At 53.6% G+C, this 24571-nt stretch overlaps 1 protein-coding gene across 2 annotated transcripts in view; it reads right to left on the bottom strand.

Moving 5' to 3' along the window:
- Positions 1-8116: 8116 nt before the first annotated feature.
- LOC111141427 (signal regulatory protein alpha) overlaps positions 8117-24571 on the bottom strand; it is a 38716-nt gene continuing 22261 nt past the window's right edge. For both annotated transcript variants that reach the window (XM_022493970.1, XM_022493972.1), the window contains 5 exons: positions 23839-24177; positions 21815-21922; positions 18861-18885; positions 12598-12637; positions 8117-10665 (listed from right to left, as the gene is read on the bottom strand). In XM_022493970.1, coding sequence (XP_022349678.1) covers positions 10411-10665; positions 12598-12637; positions 18861-18885; positions 21815-21922; positions 23839-24177 — 767 coding nt within the window. In that variant the 3' untranslated portion in view covers positions 8117-10410. The remainder of the gene's footprint in view (positions 10666-12597; positions 12638-18860; positions 18886-21814; positions 21923-23838; positions 24178-24571) is intronic.

Here is a 24571-nt window from a genome sequence, read left to right as displayed (position 1 = left end):
CAGACATACTCACCCTCTCACCTGGGTGGAGAGGGGCCCAGGTAAGACTCGGGAGGCACGGGATGACAGGAGAGGGGCCCAGACGCCAGCACTGTGCCAACTCCAGCAAGTTGCCTCCCTTTTCTGTGCTTACCTGGGAACCCAGGGTGGGGGTCTAAGGGCTCTGGGGAGGAATCAGTTGGGTAATGTACCCAAAGTGCCCCAGCCCAGGCCCTCAACACATTGTAGTTATCAGCAAAGACGTAAATGTCCAGGAAAAGGGCTGAAGGCTGTGTCAATTTCCTGGAGCCAAGGCCACACAGGGGCTCTGAGGGGCCTGGGTGCTTGGCTCAAGAAAAGGGTCTTCCCTTCGGGCGCCCAGGTGCTCCCAGCTGTCACCCCTGCCCCAGTGGTTCTGTTCCCACCAGGCTGGAATGTGACCCCCAGGGCTGGGGAATGCACAGGGACCATTCCTGAAATAGCTGAGCTGCAGGCCCCTGGTGCTCAGAGCAGGCAGGCCATTTCAAAGGGCCTTTGCCGTATCTCTTCAAAGACAAGACTCTAGAACTTGTCCCACATCCGCAGAATCCATGGCTTGGAAGGGAAAGCAAGTGAGGGGCAGGAGGTTCGGGAATTCGGTGAAAGCCAGAGCAGCACTGTTTCCACACAAATACAAGAGGAGAGGTTGTGGTCTTGGGCCCACTCCCAGTCCGTTTAGATCGTGCGTTTGGGTGCCCTTTGATGTCCTCTTCCCAGGGTGCACATCCGCTGACTGCAAACCCATGTTTATTTTTGGGATTATTTGGTGATCCCCTCCCCCACAGACATCCCAAGGGCCTGGGACTTTACTCTTGCTCCCCGTGTGTCCACCATATAACCTACAGTAGACACCGGGTCAGTCTTTCTTGAATGAATGAGTTTTCCCCTTTTGCCAGCTTCGCCATGTTGGAAAGGCCCTGGGATTTAATCCTGCCCGTAAGACTCCTTAGTTGGGTAACTTTGAACTTTGCTTTCAAAACTATAAGGCCCTGCCATCAGCCTGTCTGGATTTGAACCCACGCTCTGCCTCTTTCCAGCCTCGTCACCTTGGGAAAATTCCATGACTTTCCTGGTGCCTCAGTTTCTTCATTTGGAAAATGGGGGCCCTCGCAGTGCCTGTGTCACAGGTCTGTGTGGGAGCTAAGCCACTTAGCTCATGGAAAGAGCTTACAATAAGGACTGGCACGGAGAGAGTCTAGGGAAACATGAACTCACATCATTTTACTATTATCAAATCTGTTTTATTGAGATATAACTTATAAACAATAAAATGCACTCGTTTAAGTATACCGTTCAATGAGTGTTAACGGCTGTACGTACCCACATAAGCATCGCTTCAGTTAACCTACAGGACATTTCCATCTCACCAGAAGCGCCCTCTGCCCTTTCAGCCACGCCCTTCCTCTTCTCCAACACCCATTTCTCTGCTCTCCAGCATGGTAGATTAGTTTTAGCGGTTCTAGAGCTTGGTATCAGCGGAATCACACAGGGCACACCTTTTAGGGTCTGGTTACTTCAGCTCAGCTCAACTTTTCTTTTTCTTTAAAGATTTTAATATATTTATTTGAGAGAGAGCGAGAGGAAGAGAGAGAGAGAGCACACACAGAGGGAGAACAGGATGGAGGAGCAGGCTCCCCACTGAGCAAGAAGCCTGAGGCGGGGCTCCATCCCAGGACCCCGAGATCATGACCTGAGCCAAAGGCAGATGCTTAACTGAGCCACCAGGCACCCAGCATAAGGTTTTTTGAGACCCATCATGTTTCTGTGTGTATCGGTACTTTGTTTCTTTTGATTGCCATAACTCATCCTATTACAGATTATTTTCTCACCTGGAAAACGAGGGCAGTAACTTCTGCTACAGGGCAGGGGGTTGGTGAGGACCAAGTAGGACCCTGAGACCCACCGTGGCCCCGCACAGAAGACCTGCAGCCACACCCGAGCAGTGCTCTCTCCCCGGGCCCCTGTCCATCCCCCCAAGAGGGCCCCCACTCCCTGCAGCTGCCCCAGGGAGCCCAGAGTGCAAAGCGTCAAGGGCTTTGCAGAGCTCCCTCTGAATAGACACGCACAGCAGCGAGATGATGGCTGTTTATAAAGCAGATTTGTTATTTTTTAATTCTTCGCCTTGTGTCCTTTCCCCTACTTCTGTCTTTTAAGGATAATTAAAATGCAAGCAGGCACTCCCTGCGAGGAGACAGCTGAAGATTTAATTGCCCCAAGAAAAATTTTCCAGCGAAAGGTCCTGGCGTAATGGCAGCTCCCGGCTTGGCCGCCGCCGCGCCTCTGCCTCCCGCCCGTGATCTTGGCGGTAATGCGCTCATCTGCACGCATGCAGGGTCCATTTGCCGGCACCCCGGGAGCCAGGGCAGGACGGAGCCCACAGCCTCTGTCGGGCCACAGCCAGCTTGCCATTAAACCCTCACCCGGCCTCCTTCTGGAGACAGGTCCGTGGCCCAGATCCCTACCACCACGACCGGCTGCCACACCAGCTGACCCTGCCCAGAGCGAGTCCTCGGGGCTAGAAGGCCCGGGTGGCCGGCCAGGGCACCTTCCCCCATGAGGGCTTGGCCTGTTGTCCTTGAAACCGGGCCAGGAAAACACGTCTGCTGGGCGAGGCGGCAGAGCCCCACCAGTTTCGAAGCCGGGCCGGCCACCCGGGGTTGTGCAATCTCAGGGTAGAAGAAGATCTTTGCCATAGCTCATCATGTTTTCTAAGTACGGGCCCAGTCTCCCCAGAGGAGGCATCAAAGGCTCAGACAAAGGTCACTGGCTCCTTGCCTGTTGGGGAGCACACATCCATTTTTTAAAAAGTGATTGCTCTGAACCCAGGATCACGATGAAAGGCAGAGGGACTCAGTGGGAAAGGCAAGATGGCTTGGGGTTTGAATCCTAGTTCCAAACCTGCCAGCTGGGGAACTTTCTGTTCTCCAAAGAGGCCCTGCAGTCTCCAGCTTCTGGGCTTTTCTACATGCTCTCCTTTCCTCACCTTTCCTCCCTCCCTCCCTTCCTTACCACCCACAAATCTATCCTCCATCCACCCAGTCATCCTCCCTCTCTCCCTCCCTCCCCCCCATCCTTCACTCCCTCCTCCCATCTACCCAACAAATACTTATTGGATGCATCCAGTGGGCTAGGGCAGTTACTGGTTAGCAAAGCCAACATCCTCCATGCCCTGAGGCAGGTCCCAGGGTAGTGGAGGGGGGGGGGATGTCAATCAAGGAACCATAAGGTCAATATCAGTGACCAGGGTTACAAAGAGAGGTACTTGCAGTATTGTAATGGTGGCTTTTAACAAGGGAACTCTGCCCAGTCTTTGCACTGGAGGACAAGCATGAAAGAGCCCCAGCAGGTGTTCCATGCAGCAGGTGTTCCACGCAGCAGGTGTAGCACGTGCAAAGGCCCTGTGTTTCATTCCAGGAACTGTGTTGCCAGTGCAAGGAGTGATGGGGGGAGTGATGCAAAACAGGGCAGCAGAGCTGAGCTGGGGCTGGAAGAATGGCTTCTGGGCAGCGCTGACTCCACGGCCCCCTCTTTATCTGGCTCATTCTTACTCATCCTTTAGGCCTCAGCTCAGGGTTTCCTCTTCAGAAGGCCTGGATTGCCCTATGCACACCGAGTGAAGCCTAATAAGAAAAAGTATCCAGTACTTGGAAATAAGGCACAGAAGGTGGAACTTCCTTTCAATGCCTCCTGGGGCATTGTTTAAGAAGGCCCCCGAAGGATTGCTTAATTCTATAAGGAGTGTGGCTGCGTTTGGCTTTGCCATTCTGTATTTGCATCTCTCCTGTTTTGTAACTTCCTGAGAACTACACACGGACACCCCCTTGAGCAGATGCTCTGGCTCCCTCGCAACCCATGAGCTCATGAGGGTGTGGTCAGCATTCCTCAGCACGCTTTCCCCAGAGGTTTGCAGGACTAGGCGCACAGCAGGAGCTGGAGAAATCCTGGCTAAACGAGTGATCTTGTCTTTTCACCTCCCTGAGCTTCAGTTTTCTTATCTGCGAGATGCGCAAGATAGTGCCCATCTTCAGAGGAATAAAGAATTCAAGAGTCTGGACCCTGTCTGGCATGTGGCAGACTTCAGTCCTTCTCCCAGGGGCTGTATCCCAAAGGCAGGAAGTGACGTTCTGGTGTTGGGGAGCTCATGGTCTGGCTCGGGGGCAGGCAGGAGGGAGGGTGACTCACTGTGGGGCGGGGGCAGTCAAAGGTAGCTCCAGCTGGTAGCTGGCGGGACTAGGCTGGCCAGAAGAGCAGAATGTATCCTTAAAGAGGTCAGGTGGGGGGTGAGGAAGAGGAGCCTGAAGGCCAGGCTGGGTGTTGGATTCCCCAAAGTTGGTAAGAGGGAGCCACCCCAGGGGCACCTGGGTGGCTCAGTCATTAAGCATCTGCCTTTGGCTCAGGTCATGATCTCAGGGTTCTGGGATCGAGCCCCACATCGGGCTCCCTGCTCAGTGGGAAGTCTGCTTCTCCCTCTCCCATCCCTCCTGCTTGTATTCCCTTTCTTGCCGTCTCTCTCTCTCTGTCAAATAAATAAATCAATAAATCTTAAAAAAAAAAAAAAAAAAAGAGGGAGCCACCCCAGGCTAATGAGGGAGGAGGGAGCTGCTAATATTGCTTCAACCAGAAAGGGAGGCCCAACACCGTTGAGCTCCTCTGAGAACCTGGCCTTGGTGTATGGGTGTGAATGTGTGTGTGAGTGTGCATGTGTGTATGTGGGGGGAGTGTGATTGTGTGTATGGATGTGTGTGAGAGCATGGGTGTGAATGTACAGGAGTGTGGATGTATGTGTAAATGCATGGTGTCTGGGGGTGTGAATTGTGTGGGTCTGAATACGAGCGTGTCTGTGTGTATGTGAACGTGTGTGTGAATGCCTGCAAGTGAGGGGGTTGTGAACATGTGAGCATGTGTGTGTGTGAGCGTGAATATGAGTGTGTGGATGGATGGCTGTCTCACGCTGTTGCCAAGGGTCCTCTGTCTATTCTCCATGTAATCTTCACTACAACCCAGAGGGGAAGACTTCATCCCATTTCCCAGGTAAACTGAGGCTCAGACGTGAAGCCACTTGCCCAAGGTCACAGGGTGAAGTCTGTGCAGAGGCCTCGGTAGCCCGGGTGGCAGGAGGAAGGGTGTGGGCGTGGGGGGAGTCGGTCAGTCAGCCTCAGCGGACAGATGATGTCGGAGAAATGGCTTGTCCTGTAGCCTTGGCCTTCCCCGTTGCACTTTTTCTTTTCCCTGTATTGTGTGCTCTTTTGGTCACTGGGAGTCCATCTCTCCAAGATGCTCGACAGTGTTCCTGGAGCCCTCACCTGGGGCTGGGCCCCAGAACTGTCAGGTTGGGGCAGGCATCTGAAGTCGAGGGAGGGGGGTTGAAGCCCTGGGGGGACAACCTGTCTTTTTTGAGGTATAACATATACACGGGAAAATGCAGACATGTTAAATGTGCACGGGATGGAATTTTACATCTGCAACCCCCTCCACCCCACACAGCCCCACTCAGATGGAGATACAGAGCATCCCATCACTCCAGAAGGCCCGTCAGACTGGTCCCCATTGCTGCCTCCCTACAAGGACAGCCCCCATCCCCCGATCTGTCACCGAGGTTTTGCCTGTTTTCGAACATCTGGGGTACAAGTCTCTTTTGGAAATCATTTTCCATTTCAAAATCCCGTGTTCAGAAAACAAACCCAGGCCCCTACGAGCACAGCGCCATGGTTAAGGGTGGGGGGGCAGTAGAGACACGTGATGATGTCGGGCTGAGCCCCAGGGAAGCTCGAGGCTATGAGGGCTGGCCGGTGACCACGCAGGCGACCAGGACTGTCCTCATATTCTGATGTTTTGGTGGTTGAGACCACATGGCATTTCCTGGCTCCCACCGTCTGTGTCCCCTGCTGTGTCTCCAGCAAACCACCCCTCCACACCCTGCACGCCATCCAGTGCCCACCCACACCCAGGGTGACACCACTTCTTGGACAATGGCCCCTTGAACAAGACAGGCAATCTCTCTCTGCTTCCATGTCTTTATTAAACAGAACATAATCATACTACCTACCTTCTAGGTTTGTTAAGAGGATGGAGTGAATTGATTTTAAATAAGTTAATATTTGTACAGAGTTTAGGAGACTATCTGATACGTTAAAAAGTACTTATGTAAAAATTAAATAAACAAACCTTGGTCAAATTTTGGCTGTTGGGAATTTGCTGGAACACGCAGAGTTTTTCACAGTTGGGTGTTAGAATCTTGCAGAGAAGGCAGAGATTTTCCTGATGATCATGTAAAAGGGGCCGGGGTGGGGGGCCGCAAATGGCCCCTGAGTCCTCATGGGGGGTGGGGGGTGCGGTGGGGTCCTGTGGTTCTCCTTTGCACAACACAGAACCAGACGAGGCACCCGATAAACGCCGACTGCTGGACTGATTTCCTGGCGGGCAGGAAGAGGGTCACTTGGCTCCCATCAACTTTCATTCTGCCTGCCAACCCGCAGCCCTGGAGATCTGGGCCGTGGAGGAGGCGGGGCCCAGGTGCTGCATGAAATACACCCCCCAAGTCTCCTTGCCTGGACACGCCGTCCATCATCCCCCACCCTCCCAGAAAACTCGAGGCACTTCCTCGCCCACGCAGCCTGGATGCTTGCCTTGAACACCCGATCCCGGCCAGCAGCACACAGATTTCCCAGGTTGGGCCCCGAGGGAGGCTGAGGGCTGAGCTCTCTGTCAGTTCTCCGGCCTGGCCTTCGAGGCAGGTGACTTCCCTGAGCCCGGTGGGAGGCTCCTTTGCCTTGGATGCTTTAGATCTCTGATCACGGATCAGGCTCGGGGATGGTCCCACGTGGGCTTGCGCACCCAAGTACAAGTCCGAACTCGACTGCAGGTTTGTTGCGTGAGCTCGGCCTGGTGCCCTGAGTCTCCCGTTCCTCCATCTTCCTTCCCTGCTAAATGGGCACAGCCCCTGCTATCTGGCCGCTATGAGAAGTGAACGAGGCGGTAGGATGTGTTGAGGAAGAGCCAGACTCTGGGTTCAAAGCCTCGCTCTGCCAGGGGACTCTGGGGCAAGGTCTTAGCTTCTCTGGACCTCAGTTTACTCATCCACAAAATAGGTATGACAAGAGCTCCCCCTCATCCGGGGGCTGGGGAGACTAAATGAGGTAACAACTGGGAGGCACCGGCGTGTTTCTCCCCATCTGACCTGGCCGGTGTCAACACGTGAGGCCTCAATTCTTGACTCAGGGGTTAGAAGCTGCCCACTGAGGTCGCACAGCTGGAGCCTGCGTCTCAGCGACAGCCCTCGTCAGCTGTGTGACCCTGCGTAAATTCTACCTCTTCCTTGTGCCTTCCCTATTCATGAGATCAGGAATATTTCCTACCTCCATTGTGAGGACTGAAGCTCAGCAAGGTCACATGCTGACACACGCTAAGCCCCACTTGTTAATATCACATGACCGTCATTATCTAATTGTCATTAATATTATGAGTATTCCCATGGAGGAGAGGTAAGGAAGCCAACATTTACACAAGCATTATATGCTAGCACTTGCCAGGAATCATCTGGCGAGGATATTCTAGGCCGAGCACCGGACTTATGCATTCGGTCAGTCAAGGGGGAAGTGAGGTTCCCAGAGGGTGACCCACTTGTGCAAGATCCCACCGGTGGGGAGGGGCGGGTAGTCCCAGCTGTGCAACGCCTAGGGCAGGGAGGAAGGACCAACACTTAGTGAAGGCCTGCCACGCGCCAGGCATGGGGCTCGGCAGTCCCGGCCCCCTTCAATCTGCACAGGAACCCTGGCTAAGGGCACGACTGTCCCCATTGTGTTGACAACACGGTGAGTCTGAGTCTCTGGGAGGAGGCGAGCTGTGTGCACTCTGCAGAGTGGCAGAGCTGGGATTCAAACACGGTTCTGTTGGAATAAGGCTTATGCAGGTGTTTGGGGCATAACCTTCTGCTGACTCCTCCGAGCCAGGGGAAACAGTCTTTGTGTCTAGAAAACCCAAGAGAGAGACCCAAACCTTGCGGTCTCCAAGCCCCAGAGCCACACATCAGCCTCTCCCCGGCTCCCGGGGACAGGGGGGCTTACACGCGTCAAGACAAAGGCACTCAACATCCAGAAGGGTCGTTGTTACCCAGAAATCTTTATTACAAAAATATTTTGCAAGCCAAAAAGTTTAAGTTGCAACTATATACAAAATGGGGCCTGTTTCCTTCCTAGCAGTCTTAAAATAAACTCCCGAAACCACGCTCCTTCTGCAGTGTTGTTTCGACCTCTTCCTTTTCCTGGGGTTCAATACACAAGGTACGGGAATCTCCAGGCTGCCAGGCCGGAGCTAAAGCCGCACAACTTTCTTGGCCTCATTCCCTCACTCCCCTTCCAAAATTCAAAATAAAATAAAATGAAAATGGCACCAAGAAAACATTCTCTTAAGATTCTATGCGCATGTGTGTGTGTGCACACACGCGCACGCTCAACACATGTGTCTTCTCTGGGCAGAAGCGAGGGAGACTAAGGTTTACAAGCCAACCTTTCGGAATTTGGAAGTGGCCCGATCCAGGTGGCTGGGCCACTGTGCTCCCAGATGCCGCAGAGAAACTTCGGCTCATCGGGCCAAAACTGCCCACGTGGCCTGCTGGCTCAGCCGATTCCTGGACGCCGCCACGTAAAGCGCCAAATTACTGTCCCCAGAGAACTGGGTCCGAATTGAGCTCCCTGTGTTCCACGTGTGGGACCTGCTGATGGGCAAGGTGCCTCAGCTTCTCGTTCCGATGCCTGGGACCCCTGGGGCATCGAGTGGCTGGACCCAGGGGTACAGGAAAGAGGAACCTTTCAGCTCGCAGAGTCGGTCGCTTATATGTGAAGACTGAATAAACAGGGCTTGCCATACGTGCTGGCCCTGGGCTTAGCCAGGCCCCCACTCCCCACTGGAAGGGTTGGGGGGGTCAGGGGTAATAGGTCACAGCCTCTGCCCAACGTCCTGGCTGTCTTGGATTTATTCCAGTTTGATCCTGAAAGCGTTTGAGAGCAGAAATAGAAGATTCCGCTAGCAGGGGTCAGCTCAGAGAGCTGGAAAAGGGGGCAGTCACTAACGGGTGGCGAAGTAGCCAGGCATAGCTTCCCTCCCCTGCATGGCATCCAGTGCCTGTGGGATGGCAGGGAGTGGGGGTGGGGTAGGCATCTTTCCTCTCTCCCTCTCGCCCTGTGAAGGACAAAGCCTGGAGAAGTACTGGGCAGGTTTGGGCTTAGCACGCTGGGGGCACGGAAGGCAGCAGTACCGGCCACGTGGCTCGGCTGAGAGCACGGCCACTTTCGTCCTGGAGAGTGAAGGCTAAGCGTCTCCACGGAACAGCCACACCACAACCTTCTTCCCCATCCTCGGGGCCTGGGTCGTGCAGGAACTCGGTTTCTGCTGTAAGAGGATCCCTCCAGGACCACCAAGCGGTAAACCTTAGATCACACGAGACCCAACAGGGGACTTCAACACATGACAAAGAGCCAAGATAACGTTGCTGTCGTTTTAAGAAAAAAACAAAACGGAACACCACAGATCAAATTTTCTAACACCTCAGTTTCAAGATTGCACATTTCACATTTCTCAATAATTTACAGGCGTCCACAGCGAGATGTTGCTGAGTTAGTGCTAGCTGGAGGAAGCAAGCTCAGGTCTAGAAAGGAGAGGAGGGGCCACGTGTTGCGTCACGGCTGGGATGATGGGTCCTCAAGGAGTCTCGGAGGGCCGCCAGGAGAGGGGTTTTGTTACGCAGTCCTTGGTGGTGGTGGTGGTGGTGGTGGTGGTTGCATGGGAGTTCCTTGGAGGGTCCTCCCCTCCCCCAGGGCCTCTGCCTCCATCAGTCCAGGGATGGGGAGGCTAGGACGTTGGCAGCAATCTCACCAAGTCTTGGGATGCGGGTCCCAGAGGTTTCTTTTTTTTTTTTCCCCCCAGCGTCTCCATGGATGGGGCGGTTTGATCTAAAGGGAACATTTTCCCCAAGCCCCAGATGGGTGGTGGTGAAAGGAGGTGGGGTTTTCTCCTCCTTACCCTGGAAGATCAGGCTGCAGAACATCAAGGGGGTTAGTCAGGGTCTCCAAGACCATGACCAAGACCCACATGTCGTTGGAGATAGGCATGAGGGTTCCTGGATCCCTGGCGGCTCTGGCCAGTTCCCAGATCGGTCCCCTGGCTGGCCCGGCACCATCGGCCTCCATGTGTGGTGATGTTGGGAGGACGGTGGCTGCCCTGGAAATGCTGGAGAGCCAAGTGGGTCGGGGAAACAAGAGCCAGCCTCATCCTGGGGTCCCGGGGCCTGTGCCATCCTGGCCCTCTGGGAACTGGGCTGGCTGTCCCCATCACAGCTGTCCCCCATGGGACAGGAAGGCTCGCGAGGACAGACCCTAGAGACAACCAAGGTCCCATTCACTTCCTCTGGACCTGGACGCTGGCGTACTCTGAGTAGGACGGCTCAGGCTTGGGGGCTGGCTGCTTGGGGGCCCGGTTGAGGTGGACCATGTCCAGGTCCGCGTAGGTGAGGTTGTCCTCAGGCGCAGGCGGTGGGCCGGTCTGAATGCTGGCATACTCTGTGTGGTTGTTGGGCTCGGCGGCCCGAGGAGCAGGCTTCTTCCCCTTGGGCAGGTTCAAGTCTGCATAGGTGATGTCATTGTTGTCCTGGATCTAAATGTGGTGGAGAGACGTTCATTCTGGGGCTCCCAGCCACTCACTGGCCTGTTGGCACCAAGGCTGGATGCTTCTGTCTCCCCTTGGGCCCCGCTGGCTCAGCTCTGAGTCATGCCCCACTCTTCTCTGGCCCGGCTTACCTACCTCCAGCTCTACCCTTCCAAGCCCTGCACAGCCTGAAGGAGCTTCCTGAACTCAGCCAGCCCGGTCACTTCACAGCCCTGCCTCAGTGTCCCTCCTCCCGAACCTCATCCTGCCTTTTCAGTGTTCCTTCCTCTGCCTGGTGTCCAACCCCTTTCTCCTCGTCATGAAACCTAATCCGCCTCACACGTTTCAGCACAAGCAGCGCTTTATCCTAAGACCCTGCCCTCGGCGGGCTCCAGGGCTCCCGCCCTGTGCCTCCTCAACTCATGACGGCACCCACTCCCCACAACAGACTCTGTCTGGGGGTCGGAGTAGACGCCGACCCACAGTGGGTGGACACAGTCATTCACTTACTGGTTTCATCAACACATATTACTATGAATTAGAATGCAGGAACCAAGGCCGGCATTGAAGAAGCCCAATCAGTGTTGAAAGGATGGATGGATGGATGGATGGACGGACAGACAGCAATTTCAGCCTCACTCGGGGTGAAGCTGGGATCCGGGAGACAGAGGAGAGCAGCGCATGGGAACGAGCCCCCGAGGAGCAGACGCACTAAGAGGCCTAGGGTTTGAGTCTCACTTGGGCTGTCTCTAGTTGAGAGACTTCAGGCAATTCACTTAAACGCTTTGGGCCTCGGTTTCCTCATCTGTAGAGCAGGGATACAACTGTATTTCCAGGGTCCCTGTGAGGATCACATATGATCCCTCAGGTAAAGCTCTTAGGAGAGAGCCTGGCACCTATCAGGTGACACACGTATGTTCGATAAACGTTAGCCATCATCGGCCACCTAGCCAACCTGAAGGTCTCCCACATGCTCGTCTTGCCATGCACAACAGCCGCCTTCAAATCACTCATTGTGCATTACCAGCTCTGTTCCCTCCGCACCCCTGCCCCGACCGTAGAAGCAGAGGGGGCGACGGCAGCCACTGGCTGTTGGTGCACAGTGATGACTGCAGAGCTCGACCTCCGAGGGCTTGGAGGCTCCATGCTGCCGCACAGAGCCCCTTCTCTAGGCCCCACTCAGCCCGTTGTTGAATTACTTACCCATTTTACAAGTGAAGCAACTGAGACCCAGAGAGGTTAAATACTTGGGTCAAAGTCACACAGCTGGAAAGGATCCAAAGTCTGTTGGACTCCAGCTGTGGTCACATCACCCCGCCCTTGGGGCTGACCGGGTCAGGAGAGCAGGCCGCGGTGTTCAGGGCTAGAAATGCTGCGCTTTTACCAGCCCTGACTCTGAACCACAGATTGTGTCTGAAGCGATGACAACAGCCGGGGGAAATGTCAAGGACAGCTGGTAGTCCCTTGCTCTCGGGTTCAGGGCAGGGCCTGTCTCATTTCAAGAGGCGGAGAAGCCCTCTGCCTCCAAGGTCTGACAGCATCAGCCAGCGAGAAGCAGGGCTAGGCTTCTCAGAATCAGGCCAACCATGTTGCCCACGCCACTGCATCAGCAGTTTTGAGGAGAAAGCGCCAGAAAGGGAGTATGCCCTTGCACGAGGCATTTAGTAAGCAAACCGCGGACAGTGCCCCCTGGAGTTGTACAGTGGGTGTGCTGGGTCAAGGAGACTGTGATTCTCTCCTGGCTGGGGCACAGGGAGAGTGTGCACAGAGGACGAGGGGGACATTAGGAATGTCAGGCTCCCCGACTCTCCCCACCCCCCCCCCCCCTGCCCCGTTCTGGGGAAGGAGTCTTAATTTAGAACAGGAGCTGCAACTCTGGTTGAGGGGAAGGAAATCACACCATCGAGATTCCCAGGAAGGGCATCTCACCAAGGACTGTACCTGGGTTATTTCTCTGGTGTTCTTCTCGGGCTCATGCAACCTAAAAAGGAAAGAGACGCACAGATAAAAATATCCTCCCTATCTCAAGTGCTCATGCAAATCGGTAAGAATAACATTTCGTTCCATTTCCCATATGGGTGGAGCAAGTCACAACAGAAACACAGAGTTTATCAAATGTTTGGACGGAAGGGTCAGTCTTACTGAGAAGGAATTCTAAGCAATGCACTTATCTTTTTTTTTTCCGCCCCCCAAACCTACATTTTCCAGCAAGGATTTTAAAAAGTTAAAATACCGGGTGCTGGGGAAGGTATGGTGAAACAGACACATTCATACATTGCTGGCGGGAAGGGCAAACCCATATAAGCCTGCTGGGAGGCAGCTTGGCAAAACTGAGAGCTTGGAAGGTGTCCTCATCTTTTGACTCATAAGTGTGCATTTTGGGGGGGGGGATTCAAAATATAGAAAAAGCGTTAGGCGCGGAGGCATTTGTCACAGAGCAGGACCGGGAGGAAGGTTTATATGTTACAGCTCTGCCAACTGGGACTGGCTTAGGAAATTAGGATAGGTTCATAGATAAAGATTTAAAAGGCTTATGAGGGTTTTTTTTTTTATTACAAATGATTACCTTAAAGTGATAAGTGAAAAGGCAACATTCTCTGTGGTTTGATCTCGATTCTAAAAATGTATGGATAACACGGAAGGAAACATAGTAAAAATGCTAACAGCAGTGGTCTTTGGGAGGATTTTTTTTTTCCTCCCTTTTCGTTCCCATATTTTCTACACGTTCTATATTCTACACATCTAGGTCTTAGCATTAAAAAAAAGAAAAGAAGAGAGAAGAGAAGAGAAGGTACAGTGTCCTGGTTAATCAAAGGAGCTGTTCATGCTCTTGATTCTGTAATTGGAGGCCGTGGCCTGGCTCACTGCAGGGTCATGGTCAAGGTGGTGAGCACACCGGAGTCACGGTTTTACGGGAGTTGTGTAAATTCTCAGGCCGGCAACTCTGGGGATGTGAGCCTGGATAATGTCAGAAATGAGCAATGGGGCTTGGCAGCAGGGTTATTAATGGATTTGGCACGAGATCTTGGCTCTGAGAGCAGTTCTGGGACATGACAAGCCCCACGTGGCCACAGAAACAGCCCTCCGGGAGCAGGGACACTGGCTGCTAAGGAAGATCACAAAGCTCTATCCACACCCCTTCCAAGGCTCCCCACGGCCTCTGGTTCAAGTAAAACCCATCACCCATCAACCCATCGTAAGCCCCGTGTACTCTGGCCCCTGTGAGACTGCCCCAGGCCCTTTCACTGCCTGACCTTATTTACCCACATATCCACCCACCAAGTATTTCACAATGGCTACTCAATGAGACGTACTTTGCGTCAACAACAGCCTGGAAAGCCGCTCTCAACCACTTTTCCTCTTGGTTAACTTTTGTGCTTTCTTTAAGACTTAACCATGGTGTCACTCTCCTGGGAGAGCTTCTCTGACAGCGCTGGGCTGGCTGGGCTGCCCCTCCAGGATACCTTCAAGCCTCCTTATTTTCCCGCCTGCCTGCCTGCCATGCTTCGTCAGCACGTGGGTAGAGGTGCGTAAAAGTGACTTGGAATGAAGACATTCAGACTGCCCCAGGGCCTTTGCACAGGCAGCCCTCCTTGCATCTTCATTTGCTTCACTGCTTCTCTTTCCTCGGATTCTATTTCAAATAGTCCTTTCTTGGGGAAACCTTCACCAGACTTCAAATTCCATTCTCAGAACACTGGGTTCCTCTCTTTTCAGAGCAATATTGCAGATGAGACGTAATTATCCATTTTGTTGTGTCTCTCTTTTATCTCTGAGAATGGCACTGCTCTAACCCATCCTTGGGCTCAGGCTAAAGAAATGGAAATCATCCCTGATTCTCTTGTCCTCCTTTACAAACCACGTTAGCTCATCTCAACGCTTGTGGACTCTGCTTCCAAAATCCTTCTCAAACTCAGCTACTCAAGTCTCCTCCACCACCATCCCAGCTCCCTAGGTTCCTGGAGAGCCTCCTCCTTGGTGTCCCTGCTTCTGTTCCCGCCCCTCGGCATGCCATTCTCCACATGGAAACTGTGTAGGTGAGGTTATGTCACTTTCTGCTCAAAACCCTTAACCCCTTGTCACTGCACAGTGAAATCCATCTCCGTATTCAGAATGGCACGCCTGCGCAGTTGGTCCCAGCTCAGTGCTCTAGTCTCCCATTTCTTCCCCTCGCCCCATCCAGCCCAGCTGCCCTGGCCTCCTCCGTGTTCCATGAACTTGTCCAACTGCTCCTGCCTTGGGGTCTTGGCACTTGTTGTTTCCTCTGCCTGGCCCACTCTTGTCCCAGATATTCCCGTGGCGAGAGCCTTCCTGCCCTTCAGCTACCTTCTGAATGTCACCTCTGGACACCAGCTTTCCCTGACTGCCCGCTGCAGCCCACACCCTGCTCTGCTCCCTGCCTAGCTCTGTTTTATCCAGCCAGCACCTGTATGACATTGTGTATTAACCTCCCACCCAGCTTGTTTGGTGACCTCCCTCCTGATGGATCGTGGGCTCCACACTAGAGCCCTGACACCCAGTAACGGGCTGGGGCACTGTCAGCACACCCTAAGTATTTGTTAAACAAAGGAATGAATGAATGAATGAATGAACATTGAATCAAAAGGGCCACGAGACTAGGATGAGTGTCTTTTTTTTTTTTGCTCTCCTTCGAAACCCCCCAGCTTAAGACCAGGCGCTGAGCTGGGCTCAATTCAGATGAATAAATGAAAGAATCAGAGAAGCCCTAAGTATTCCAAGAATAAACGCAGTGAATGTCCGACAAGTGAACAAACGGCCGACCGAATGAACCCCAGGGCCCAATTAAGGGAGCAGAGACCTATTTTTCTCCCATCTGAGCCAGGGAAAGTTACAATGTTCTACCGGTATGTCCCTAACCCGGGGAGTTAGAGACACCCAGTCCTCCACCAGCCCTGAGACCTGAAGGGCCCCCTGAGCTCAAAGCGGCGGCACCCACCCTCAGCACCCTCCCAAGGGTGCTCGGTTGTTATCCACACCGGCCTTTCCTGGAAAGTGCCCGATCCCAGCCGGCTGCCTGAAGTTGGCCGCTGTATGGGAACCACCATCCCCGCTCACCAGCTAGCGCTTCGGTTTAGAGAGATGAAAGGGAGCAAGCAATCTCACGGCTCCCTTGGTAGGTTCACACTGGAAAAATAAAACATAGGCGGAAAATGGTTGGCTTCTCTGGGGAAGAAAAAGTAGGCAGTGGGAGGCATGAGAGCAGTGAGCAGCAGCAACGGGCTCCTGCGCAAGGGAAATCTGGGCTGGAGCCCGAGTTCTGGCACTTGCCGGTTGTGGGGCCTTGGGAACGTCACATGACTTCTCTGAGCCTCAGTTTCCTCCGCATACACTGTGACAAGAATAACCTTCCAGAACAGGGGTTCTCAAAGTCTGGGTTGGAAGCGGCAGCATCAGCACCACCTGGGAACTTGTTAGAAACGCAAACCCTGCATCAGAAACTCTAGTGGGGAGAGGGGGAGGCCCCCAGTAATCTGTGTTTTAACAAGCCATCCAGGAGATTCTGCTGCACGCTCTGAGTTTGAGAAGCTCTGTTCAATGAACATGGGGCGAGAGTAATTCAGAGGGTTTATGCTATAATTAAAATTACTGTTGGGCCACTAGAAGAAAAGTCAGAGATCGGTTCCCGGGATGCAGGAAGTGCCTGATGGATGGATGTTAGCTGCTGACGCCGTCGTTACTATTACGGACACTGTCCCTTCCTTTCGGGAACTTATGGTCTAATTGGGAAGTTAAGAGAAGCAAACAACAATGACAACGACAAAAACAAAATAAAAAAGAACGATCCTCCCGTATCTGCGGCCAGGAAGGCACTGAGAAGGAGAGTTTTAGAGATTCGGAAGGGGAAGAGATTGGGGATTGGGGCCATGGTTTGGGATGGCTTTCTTTCATTCCTCGTGCATTTGGTTCATTCCACAAACCTTGACCGAGCACCTGTTCCGTTCCAGGCACAGTGCCAGGTTCAGCAGAACCTGAGGGAAAGGCTCCCTGCCCTTAACGGGGGTGGTGGTGGGTGTGGGAAGGTTGGGGGGTGAGTTCCAGCCTAGGGCAGGTCCAGAGGCAGCTGGGATACACTGTGGTTGTCAGTGCAGGGGCACCAGGAGAAGTGCCAGGATGGGACCCTGTCCCTGGGGTGTGTGTGTGTGTGTGTGTGTGGGTAATGTCTTTGCTGAGCCCAGGGGAAGGGCGGGAGACAAGCAGGTGAAAGGAGGGGTGCCCATTTGAGCTTCCGTGTCACACAACTCCAAGGGGCACTGTTGGCAGAGCCCATGGTGACTGCTGCCCCCTGGCAGGGGGGTAACCCTGAGTGGTGCAGGAGAACATCTCAGGGAGAGAGGCCGGCACGTGAGGGCTGGGAGGAGAGTGAGGACACAGTGTGTGGGAGGCTGTGAAGGGCGTGCAGCGTGGCTGAGTCACGGAGTGTGAAGGCTGGGGAGTAGCTGGAAGGGAAACTGTCCAAGTCAGTGGGGGCCAGACCGAGAGGGGCCTGAGGGCCTCAGGTGCGCGGCTGGACACTGTCGAGGGCTGTGGAAGCCACCGAAGGTTTCCAGGCAAAGGACAGAAGTCAAGTTTTGGAGTGTCTGGGTGGCTTTCTCGGTTAAACGTCCGCCTTTGGCTCAGGTCATGATCTCAGGGTCCTGGGATCAAGCCCCGCACCACTGGGCTCCCTGCTCAGTGGACAGCCTGCTTCTCCCTCTCTCTGCCTCTACCCCCACTCCCACCACTCATGCTCTCTCAAATAAATAAAATCTTCAAAAACAAAAAAAAAAAAAAAAAGAAGTGAAGTCTTGCCCTTGGAAAAAAGAGTGTACTTGGCGTATACACACACACACACACACACACACACACACACACACACACACGGCACTCCCACTGCCCCCAACCTGGGGACTGTCCTTGAGTCTGTAATCCATCAGCAAGCCCTCTTGACTTTACATCCAGCATTTTCCCCTTCCTCCGCCATCCCATCCCATGGTCCAGGCCACGAACACAGGCTTGGACCCCTGTGGCAGCCTCCTCTGGGCCTCCCTGCCCCCTCCCTCACCTCCCACAGCTTGCTCCCCACACGCCGCTCATGGTAGTCCTTTTAAACTACAAGTCAGATCGTCTCCCTCCTATAGCTCCTCGTCCCACTGGGAGTCAGCCTGGACCACTGGCCTCCACTCCAGAACCTTAGTTCCTACTCTGCAGTTCTGAAATCCACAAAGCTCTTAAAAAAAAAAAAAGAAAGTAAAAAGAAAAAAAAATGGGAAAGATCTGCACAACCCATTTGTTAGCAAAACCTGACCTGAACCAACATGAAGCTATTTATGGCTTTTATTTATGGCCCATGCGGGGCGTGTCTGTGCAATTTATCTGTTGTTTCCAGGCAGGTCCATTCAAGTGGTAGATTATGGGGTTCTGGATCTCTCCGCTGGGGGCAAATATCGGGGGCTTTCCTTTAAAAGCTGGGAAGTCTGAATTAGTCACAACCTGGCTGCATGGCCTTGGGCTGAGACCGTGGACCTGCATCTCCCTGGCCTCATCTCCTGCCCTTCCCGTTCCTTCTGTCCCAGCACGCAGGCCTCCTCCTCTTGACCTCCCGCCTTGGCCGTGCTCGCTCTCTTGCCCAGCAGACACATCCCCCTTCACAGCTCCTTGGCTCAGTCCCTGTTCACGTCCTCTCTTCAGCAGAGGCCCCGTCCCCTGACTAAGCTAGTCAGTCAGTCTCCGTCCCCCTGCTTTTTAGCAGACCCTCGGCTGCTGGGTTGGGGGTGGTGGCAGGGGTAGACCGGTTTCTACCCTACCTGTCCCGGCATTCCCGGGGCCACCGGCACCCAGGCCCGCAACACACACAGAATGACAGAAAGGAAGTGCAAATTTCGCAACTTGGATCGGGGGCTGCGTGTGGGGACGGCAGCTTTTCACCACCATCCGAACTGGACTGGCTGAGGGTCTCACTGTCTGCGCATGGCAGACAGGACATCAGTGCCTCCGCGTGCCGAAGAAATCCCTTCAAATCCCCTCGCTCTAGACAATTATTAAACACGGACCTGGCAGAGCTGCTTACACAGGAGAGAAATAGCAAGGCTGTCCCACATGGGAATGGGGGTCAGTGGGCGTGGATGGTACTTCACAGTTTGTGGGGGGCTGTCAACCGACCACCCACCCAATACAGAGCCCTCCTCGCCCAGCAGTGCACTTACCTTGTAGAAGAAGTGGAGCCCTTGGCTGAAAGAGAAAAGAAACCCAAACCAGTTATTTAACCTAGAAACACACTGTTCTTATGTAACTTTTCGCGGGTGGGGGAGGGGGGAGTGCAAAGGTTTGCCTCCAGGGAGGTTGTGAGGAATTGTTGAAATCACCTCCTCTGAACCACAGGAATCCCCCATGGCCACTCCAGCGGGATGGTCCAGTATCTTCCATCAGGGGTACCAGTGGTCTGGGCCTTCCCACTTTCCCATCTCTGGGGGTTGCTGAGGCCCGATCCCCAAGCAGCCTTCAGTCCAGGAGGGGCCGACTGCCCTGCGTCTGTCTGGCCTCACTTCCATTCGCCAGATACCTTACCTGAGACCCTGTAGGAGCCTGGACCCCCGTCAGGACCCTTCACTGCTGAGGAACAGATTTTAGCAGAGTGAGAGTTGGGGGAGCGGGTGCAAATCCCACGTCTGCCCCCAACTCACTCGCTGTGTGACCTTGGCTGGGTCACGTGCCCTCTCTGAGCTTGGATTTCAGCTCTCCAGCTCCCAGGGCTGGGCTGGACATCCATTTATTTTCATGTCACCATGTCGCAAAAAAGGATCTTAGGCGGGAAGAAAGGATCCCATCTGGTTCAGAGAATTTAAACCTATGATAAGGAGCATCCCACAGAGAAGCTGCTGGGATTTGACCACTAACTGACCCCCCATCCCACTGTAAAATTGTAATTAAGCAGCAACCTGTACACCTTTGCAGAAGTCACACTTTGCCAGGCTAGAGCCTTCCATAGCACAAAAATTCTCCCTGCCAGGTGAGCGCCTGGTGCCGGGGCAGGTAGTGGGTTTTTAGGTGAGCGGGTAGCCTTGGGAAGGCTGCATCTCAGCATCCACCGTCTGAATGGAAGCTGATGGGCTGCAGAGTGCTGGGACACCAATCACCAACCATTTTAGACCAGAGACACTGGGTGGTTCCCTAGGGTCACACAGCTGGTAAGCAGTAGAGCTGAAATCAGGACATTTTATCACCAGTATTGAGGTAGAGGATGGGCAAACCCCTCCAGGGACCAACGAGGAGGGAAGGGTCATCTCATTAAGGCAGAGATGATATGCAGAGTGGTTCTCAGACGTGGTCCCTGGAGACGGACCACATTTGAATCTTGGCCCCACCTCTTAGCAGCTGTGAGGCCCTGGGCAAATTTTATAGACTCTCCACGCCTCAGTCTATGCCTCTGTAAAAGCGGGTTAATAAAACCACCGCAGAGGCTTGTGGTGAGAATAGTGCGTGGCACGTCAGAGCGCTAGATGTCACTGTCACGAGGGCCTGCATGTGAGAGCTAGGCTCTGAGCACAACTAGACCCATCCCTTGAGGGCTGGGCGGCCTTCAGCAGTATCTGCAGCTCTCCAAGCCCCATCCCTCTTCCGGGCCCAAGCCCACAGTAAGGAGGGTGCATATGCCTGGCATGGTGGCCAGGGACAAACCCAGAGGGGCTGGGATTTCACTCACGGCCACCATGAATGCCCTCCGATGGGCGGGCCTGTCACCCTCGGCGGGTGGGGGAGCCTGCTTCTCTGCCCTTCCTGTGTGAAGTGAAGGCTTGGACATTAGGGGAAAACCACCGGGTAGATTACCTAATAGAAACCTCTTCAAAGAATCCAAAAGGTGGGGCCGGACTCCAGCCCTCCTGAATGGGGGTGGCTAAGCCTCAGCCAGTACTCACAGCCGAGTCCTGCCAGCCAGTCCAGGAGGGAGGGAAGCTTGGGGAGCAGAGGGGAGGGGTGCAGAGACGTGTGACTGATGAACACCATGCCCATCGGAGCCCAGCCCCGGGGTCCGGCTGCAGAAAGGCAGCTCAGGACAGCACTTTGCGATCTGTAGCATATGGTGGGTCACAAACAGCATTTTAACGGGAATTTAGTATAGAATCTGACAGAAAAGAAAATACCAGAGTTCCAATTTTATCTACAGGAGTGTGGTGTGCGCCGAGTGGAGACATGAAATGTGTTTCTGTAACTCGTAGTCAAATAAGTTTCAGAAACACTGGCTTAAAATCGTCTCCTCCAAGAGTGGCAAAGAGAGCATATATTTTCTGAGGTCTGAGAATGTTATTTTACGTGAGCTCATCGGTGTTTCGTAACTCTCCTCCGAGGGAGGCACTGCTATACCCATTTTACAGATGCAGAAACTGAGGCTCACAGAGGCCAATGCGATTGTTTAGAATCTAGAACAAGGCTGTGAAACCCTGGTTAGCCTGATTCTGAAGTCAGAGGCCTTGCCACAGCACCTCCACACACAAATGAGGGCACGACATCCCAGATCTGCCCTTCGACCCTCCTGTTGCACAGTCAAAGGCTGTGTGCCTTGCCGCTGTGACGACAGTTTTCCAGGAAGGCGGCTCCTGTTTCTGGGCTCACATACAATACTGACAACAGGAGCTAATGTTTACTGAGTATCTGCTGTGTTCCAGGCACTCCCTGAACGTTTTACATGACATGGCCCATTTAATCTTTCCCAACAGTCTTGGAGGAGGCGTTGGTATGATCCCCACCTCCTCTAGCCTCCCGCCTAGAGGCTGGGCATGTACCTGGATGGGTAAGAGGAAAGAAGACGTTGCTGGGGTTCCTAGCAAATAATGTTTCCTTCCTGAGACCCCCTTCGCGTCCTGGCATCTCCCTGCTTCCCAATTTGGTAGTGGTCCTGGGAGGATGGGAGGCCTGGGGCAGTGACAACTATCTTGCGATCACAAGGTGAGATGGAGGGAAGGACCCACGCGGTGGTGGTGGTGGGGTGGGAGGAGGAGGTGCTGGGCCAGCCTTGACACTGTTACCGCTGGGCTTCTTGTGGAAGCAACTGGACTCCCTCACGGCTCAAGCTACATTAGCCCAGAGCGCCTTCATGGCCTCTCCTTCTGGGAAGGACAGCCCAGGGGCCAGCTCTTGGGGAGGAAGAAGAGAATGCACGCACCTTTCTTCTGTCGGATCCGGAGGAGGTAGAGGGCTGCGATCAGCAGAGCCACCAGCAAGGCACAAACCACGCCCACCACAATGAAGATGCTCCGGCTGTCATTATTGTCTAGGGACCACACGGAACAGAGGCTTCACGTATGCAAATTAAAAACAGTGAAACTTAATACCCACCACCCCTTTCACCACTAGGTAGGTATCATTAACAGAGAACATCTGGCCATACGTGTTCGGAGTCACAAGGGCATGTTCATGGGTAGGCACACACTTCCCCACGTGGGTCCCCTGTGTGGTCCCCATGCAAAAACCATGCCGAGGTGGCCAGGAGGGAAAGCATTCCTGGCTGATGGCGATGGAGGAACCCTGGCCTCGGGATGTGGGCAGAAATCTCACTCCCAAGGCACAGAAACATGTTCTTTCTCATCTGGAATGAACCAGAGTGGCCACTGCGGTGGTCCAGGTCCATCTGGAATTCCGAGTCGTAACTGGTTGTCACACATAGGCTGGGGGTGGGCTGTCGAGGGATGGTGACCAATGGCAGACATGTGCAGCTGGTTACTGGACTCTACAGAGCTCTCAGGAGCTGTCTACTCATCTGTGCCTGGGACTGGGGCAGAGGAGATGGCACCCCAGGTCACATGCAATAGAGACTGCGTGGGTAGGGCTGGTGCTAGGGCACAGGTCGGAGGGATCCTGCCCTAGAGCACTGTGGGTAGTCAGGAGCAGGGCTCTGAGCTGCAGAGATGTGTGTTCAAATCAGTGCACCGGGTTGTGTGACCTTGAGCCAGGCATTCAAACCTCCCTGTGCATACTGACCTCCTCTTGTATGACTGAGGCCAATAATAATCTTTACCTTGTTGGATAGCTCTGAGGATTAACCTACTAACAAAACAATCAACCAACTCACTCACTCACTCACTCATTCTTTTTAAAAGCATTTCCTGAGTGTCTATTAGATGCCAGGTCCTGAAGCTACGATGCTGAACAAGACAGCCATGATCCCTGGCAGCTCAGTCTCAGAGCTGGAGGTCAAGGGCATCTTCTTCAACACTGCCATGAGCAAGCCAAGAGGCCCAGAGAGAGGCACTGACTTGTCCAAGGTCACCTAGCATGTCTGTGACAGAGCCAGGGTCTAAATTCACAGGTCCTGTCTGCTAGTATAGTGCTCATCCTATGAAAACCAGGCATCGGTGACATCAAAGGGACACCTTGCCATGGCCCCAAGGCTCCTAGAGCTCCCGTTCAGTCATAGGTTGCATCGAGGAAAGATACGGTCTCTATTGTGATCCATTCAAAAGGTCGGCCAGGTGCAAGGCAGAGCTCTGCTAATGACAAGGGATGGAACATTCATACCATAGTGGCACCAAAATCCCAACGAGGTGCTGCTATTTTGAAGAAAGAAGAGAGAGATGTCGACAACAGGTTGGGAGGGCTGAGAAAATCACACTGACACCTCTCACTGGAACAGGGGAACGGCAAGGCTGTCACCGTCTTCATCGGGCATGCACTTTGGCCGAGAAATGCTCTTTGGGAAATCGTCCCCCAGAAATAGCTTCATGTGTATCAGAGTCTGCGCAAGGTCATTCATCACTGCCATGATTCTACTAGAGATAAGCCGCAAAGGTTCTGGGGTTCCCATCCCATTCCGGAGGTGCAGGCTTGCAAAGGCAGCTAGAGAGACAAAGCCCAGGCAAGAAAGAACAGCAGGAGGGACAGCTAGCCTGGCCTGGTGACAGTCTCTGTCAGGTGCAGGATCAGGAGGCAGGAAGCTAGGAACAGGCCAGTGTCCCTCCCCCTGGTCTCTCTCGAATGCACGCTTCTGTCAAAAGAGCTACAAAGATGGGTACCAAACCCTTACCAGCGGTCACTGCTGAGCTGTGGGCTTTGGGGGAGGGGCACTTATTGTAAAATTCGACTTCGTATCTACACACCTCTAGATTATTCCATAATAAATGTGAATTACTACTTTTAATGTTAAGAAATATAAAATCTAAAGTGCTAGGACAGTCGGCATTGAGGCCTCACCCTGGGTTTTTTGGGTTTCCTGGTCCTTCTGGTGGGCTGAAGCCACAAGGGTATGGTTTCTGGTGACCGCGGGCTGCCCGTCATGCTGCACCAGGCAGGTGAACACCACGTCTTCCCTGTGCGCAGATGAGTTCACCAGGAGCCAGCTCGTCCAGTTAAAGGTCCCATCCTTGTTCTCTAGGAGGTTCGAGGCCCTTGAGGCCTTTTCTGTTCGGGACACGTTGCCATTCTCCAACCAGGTCAGCTGGAGGTGCTGGGGGTAGAACTTCTTCACTTGGCAAGTGACCTTCACCTGGTCCCCTGACAGGGGCTGCTGGGAAACCTCCAAGGTGGGCGGAACTGAAACAGCACAGAGCAGAAGCTCTCACCTCATGGAACAGATGGACCATGGGGAGGGGCTCGAGAACTTAGCTGCCCCCACACAGCAAGGGAATCACCCAGAACAGAGTTAGGCATACAGCTGGTGCTCAAACACTGAGTCTGCGTATGAATGAAATCCCTAAGCACAGTGCCCAGCACACAGTAGGCGCTCAAGGACTGATGGCTCCTGATAAGCTAAGAATGAGTGAAATCAAGATTCTCAGCCCCATGCATACACTTGGAACAGAATAACTGTAGCAAAACAAATGACCCCACCAAGCACACTGTGGCATGGAGTACAGCAGGTGCTCAATAATTGGAATTGCTATGTTAGAGTAAAGGAAACGACCAAGCGCAGTGCTTGGCACGTGGT

This window comes from Enhydra lutris, unplaced genomic scaffold (genome assembly GCF_002288905.1).
Source record: "Enhydra lutris kenyoni isolate GAN:26980312 unplaced genomic scaffold, ASM228890v2 scaffoldscaffold6, whole genome shotgun sequence".
NCBI classification, from domain to species: Eukaryota; Metazoa; Chordata; class Mammalia; order Carnivora; family Mustelidae; genus Enhydra; species Enhydra lutris.
The sequence above is the reverse complement of the archived record's forward strand: the minus strand, read 5'-3'. Positions and strand labels throughout refer to the sequence as shown.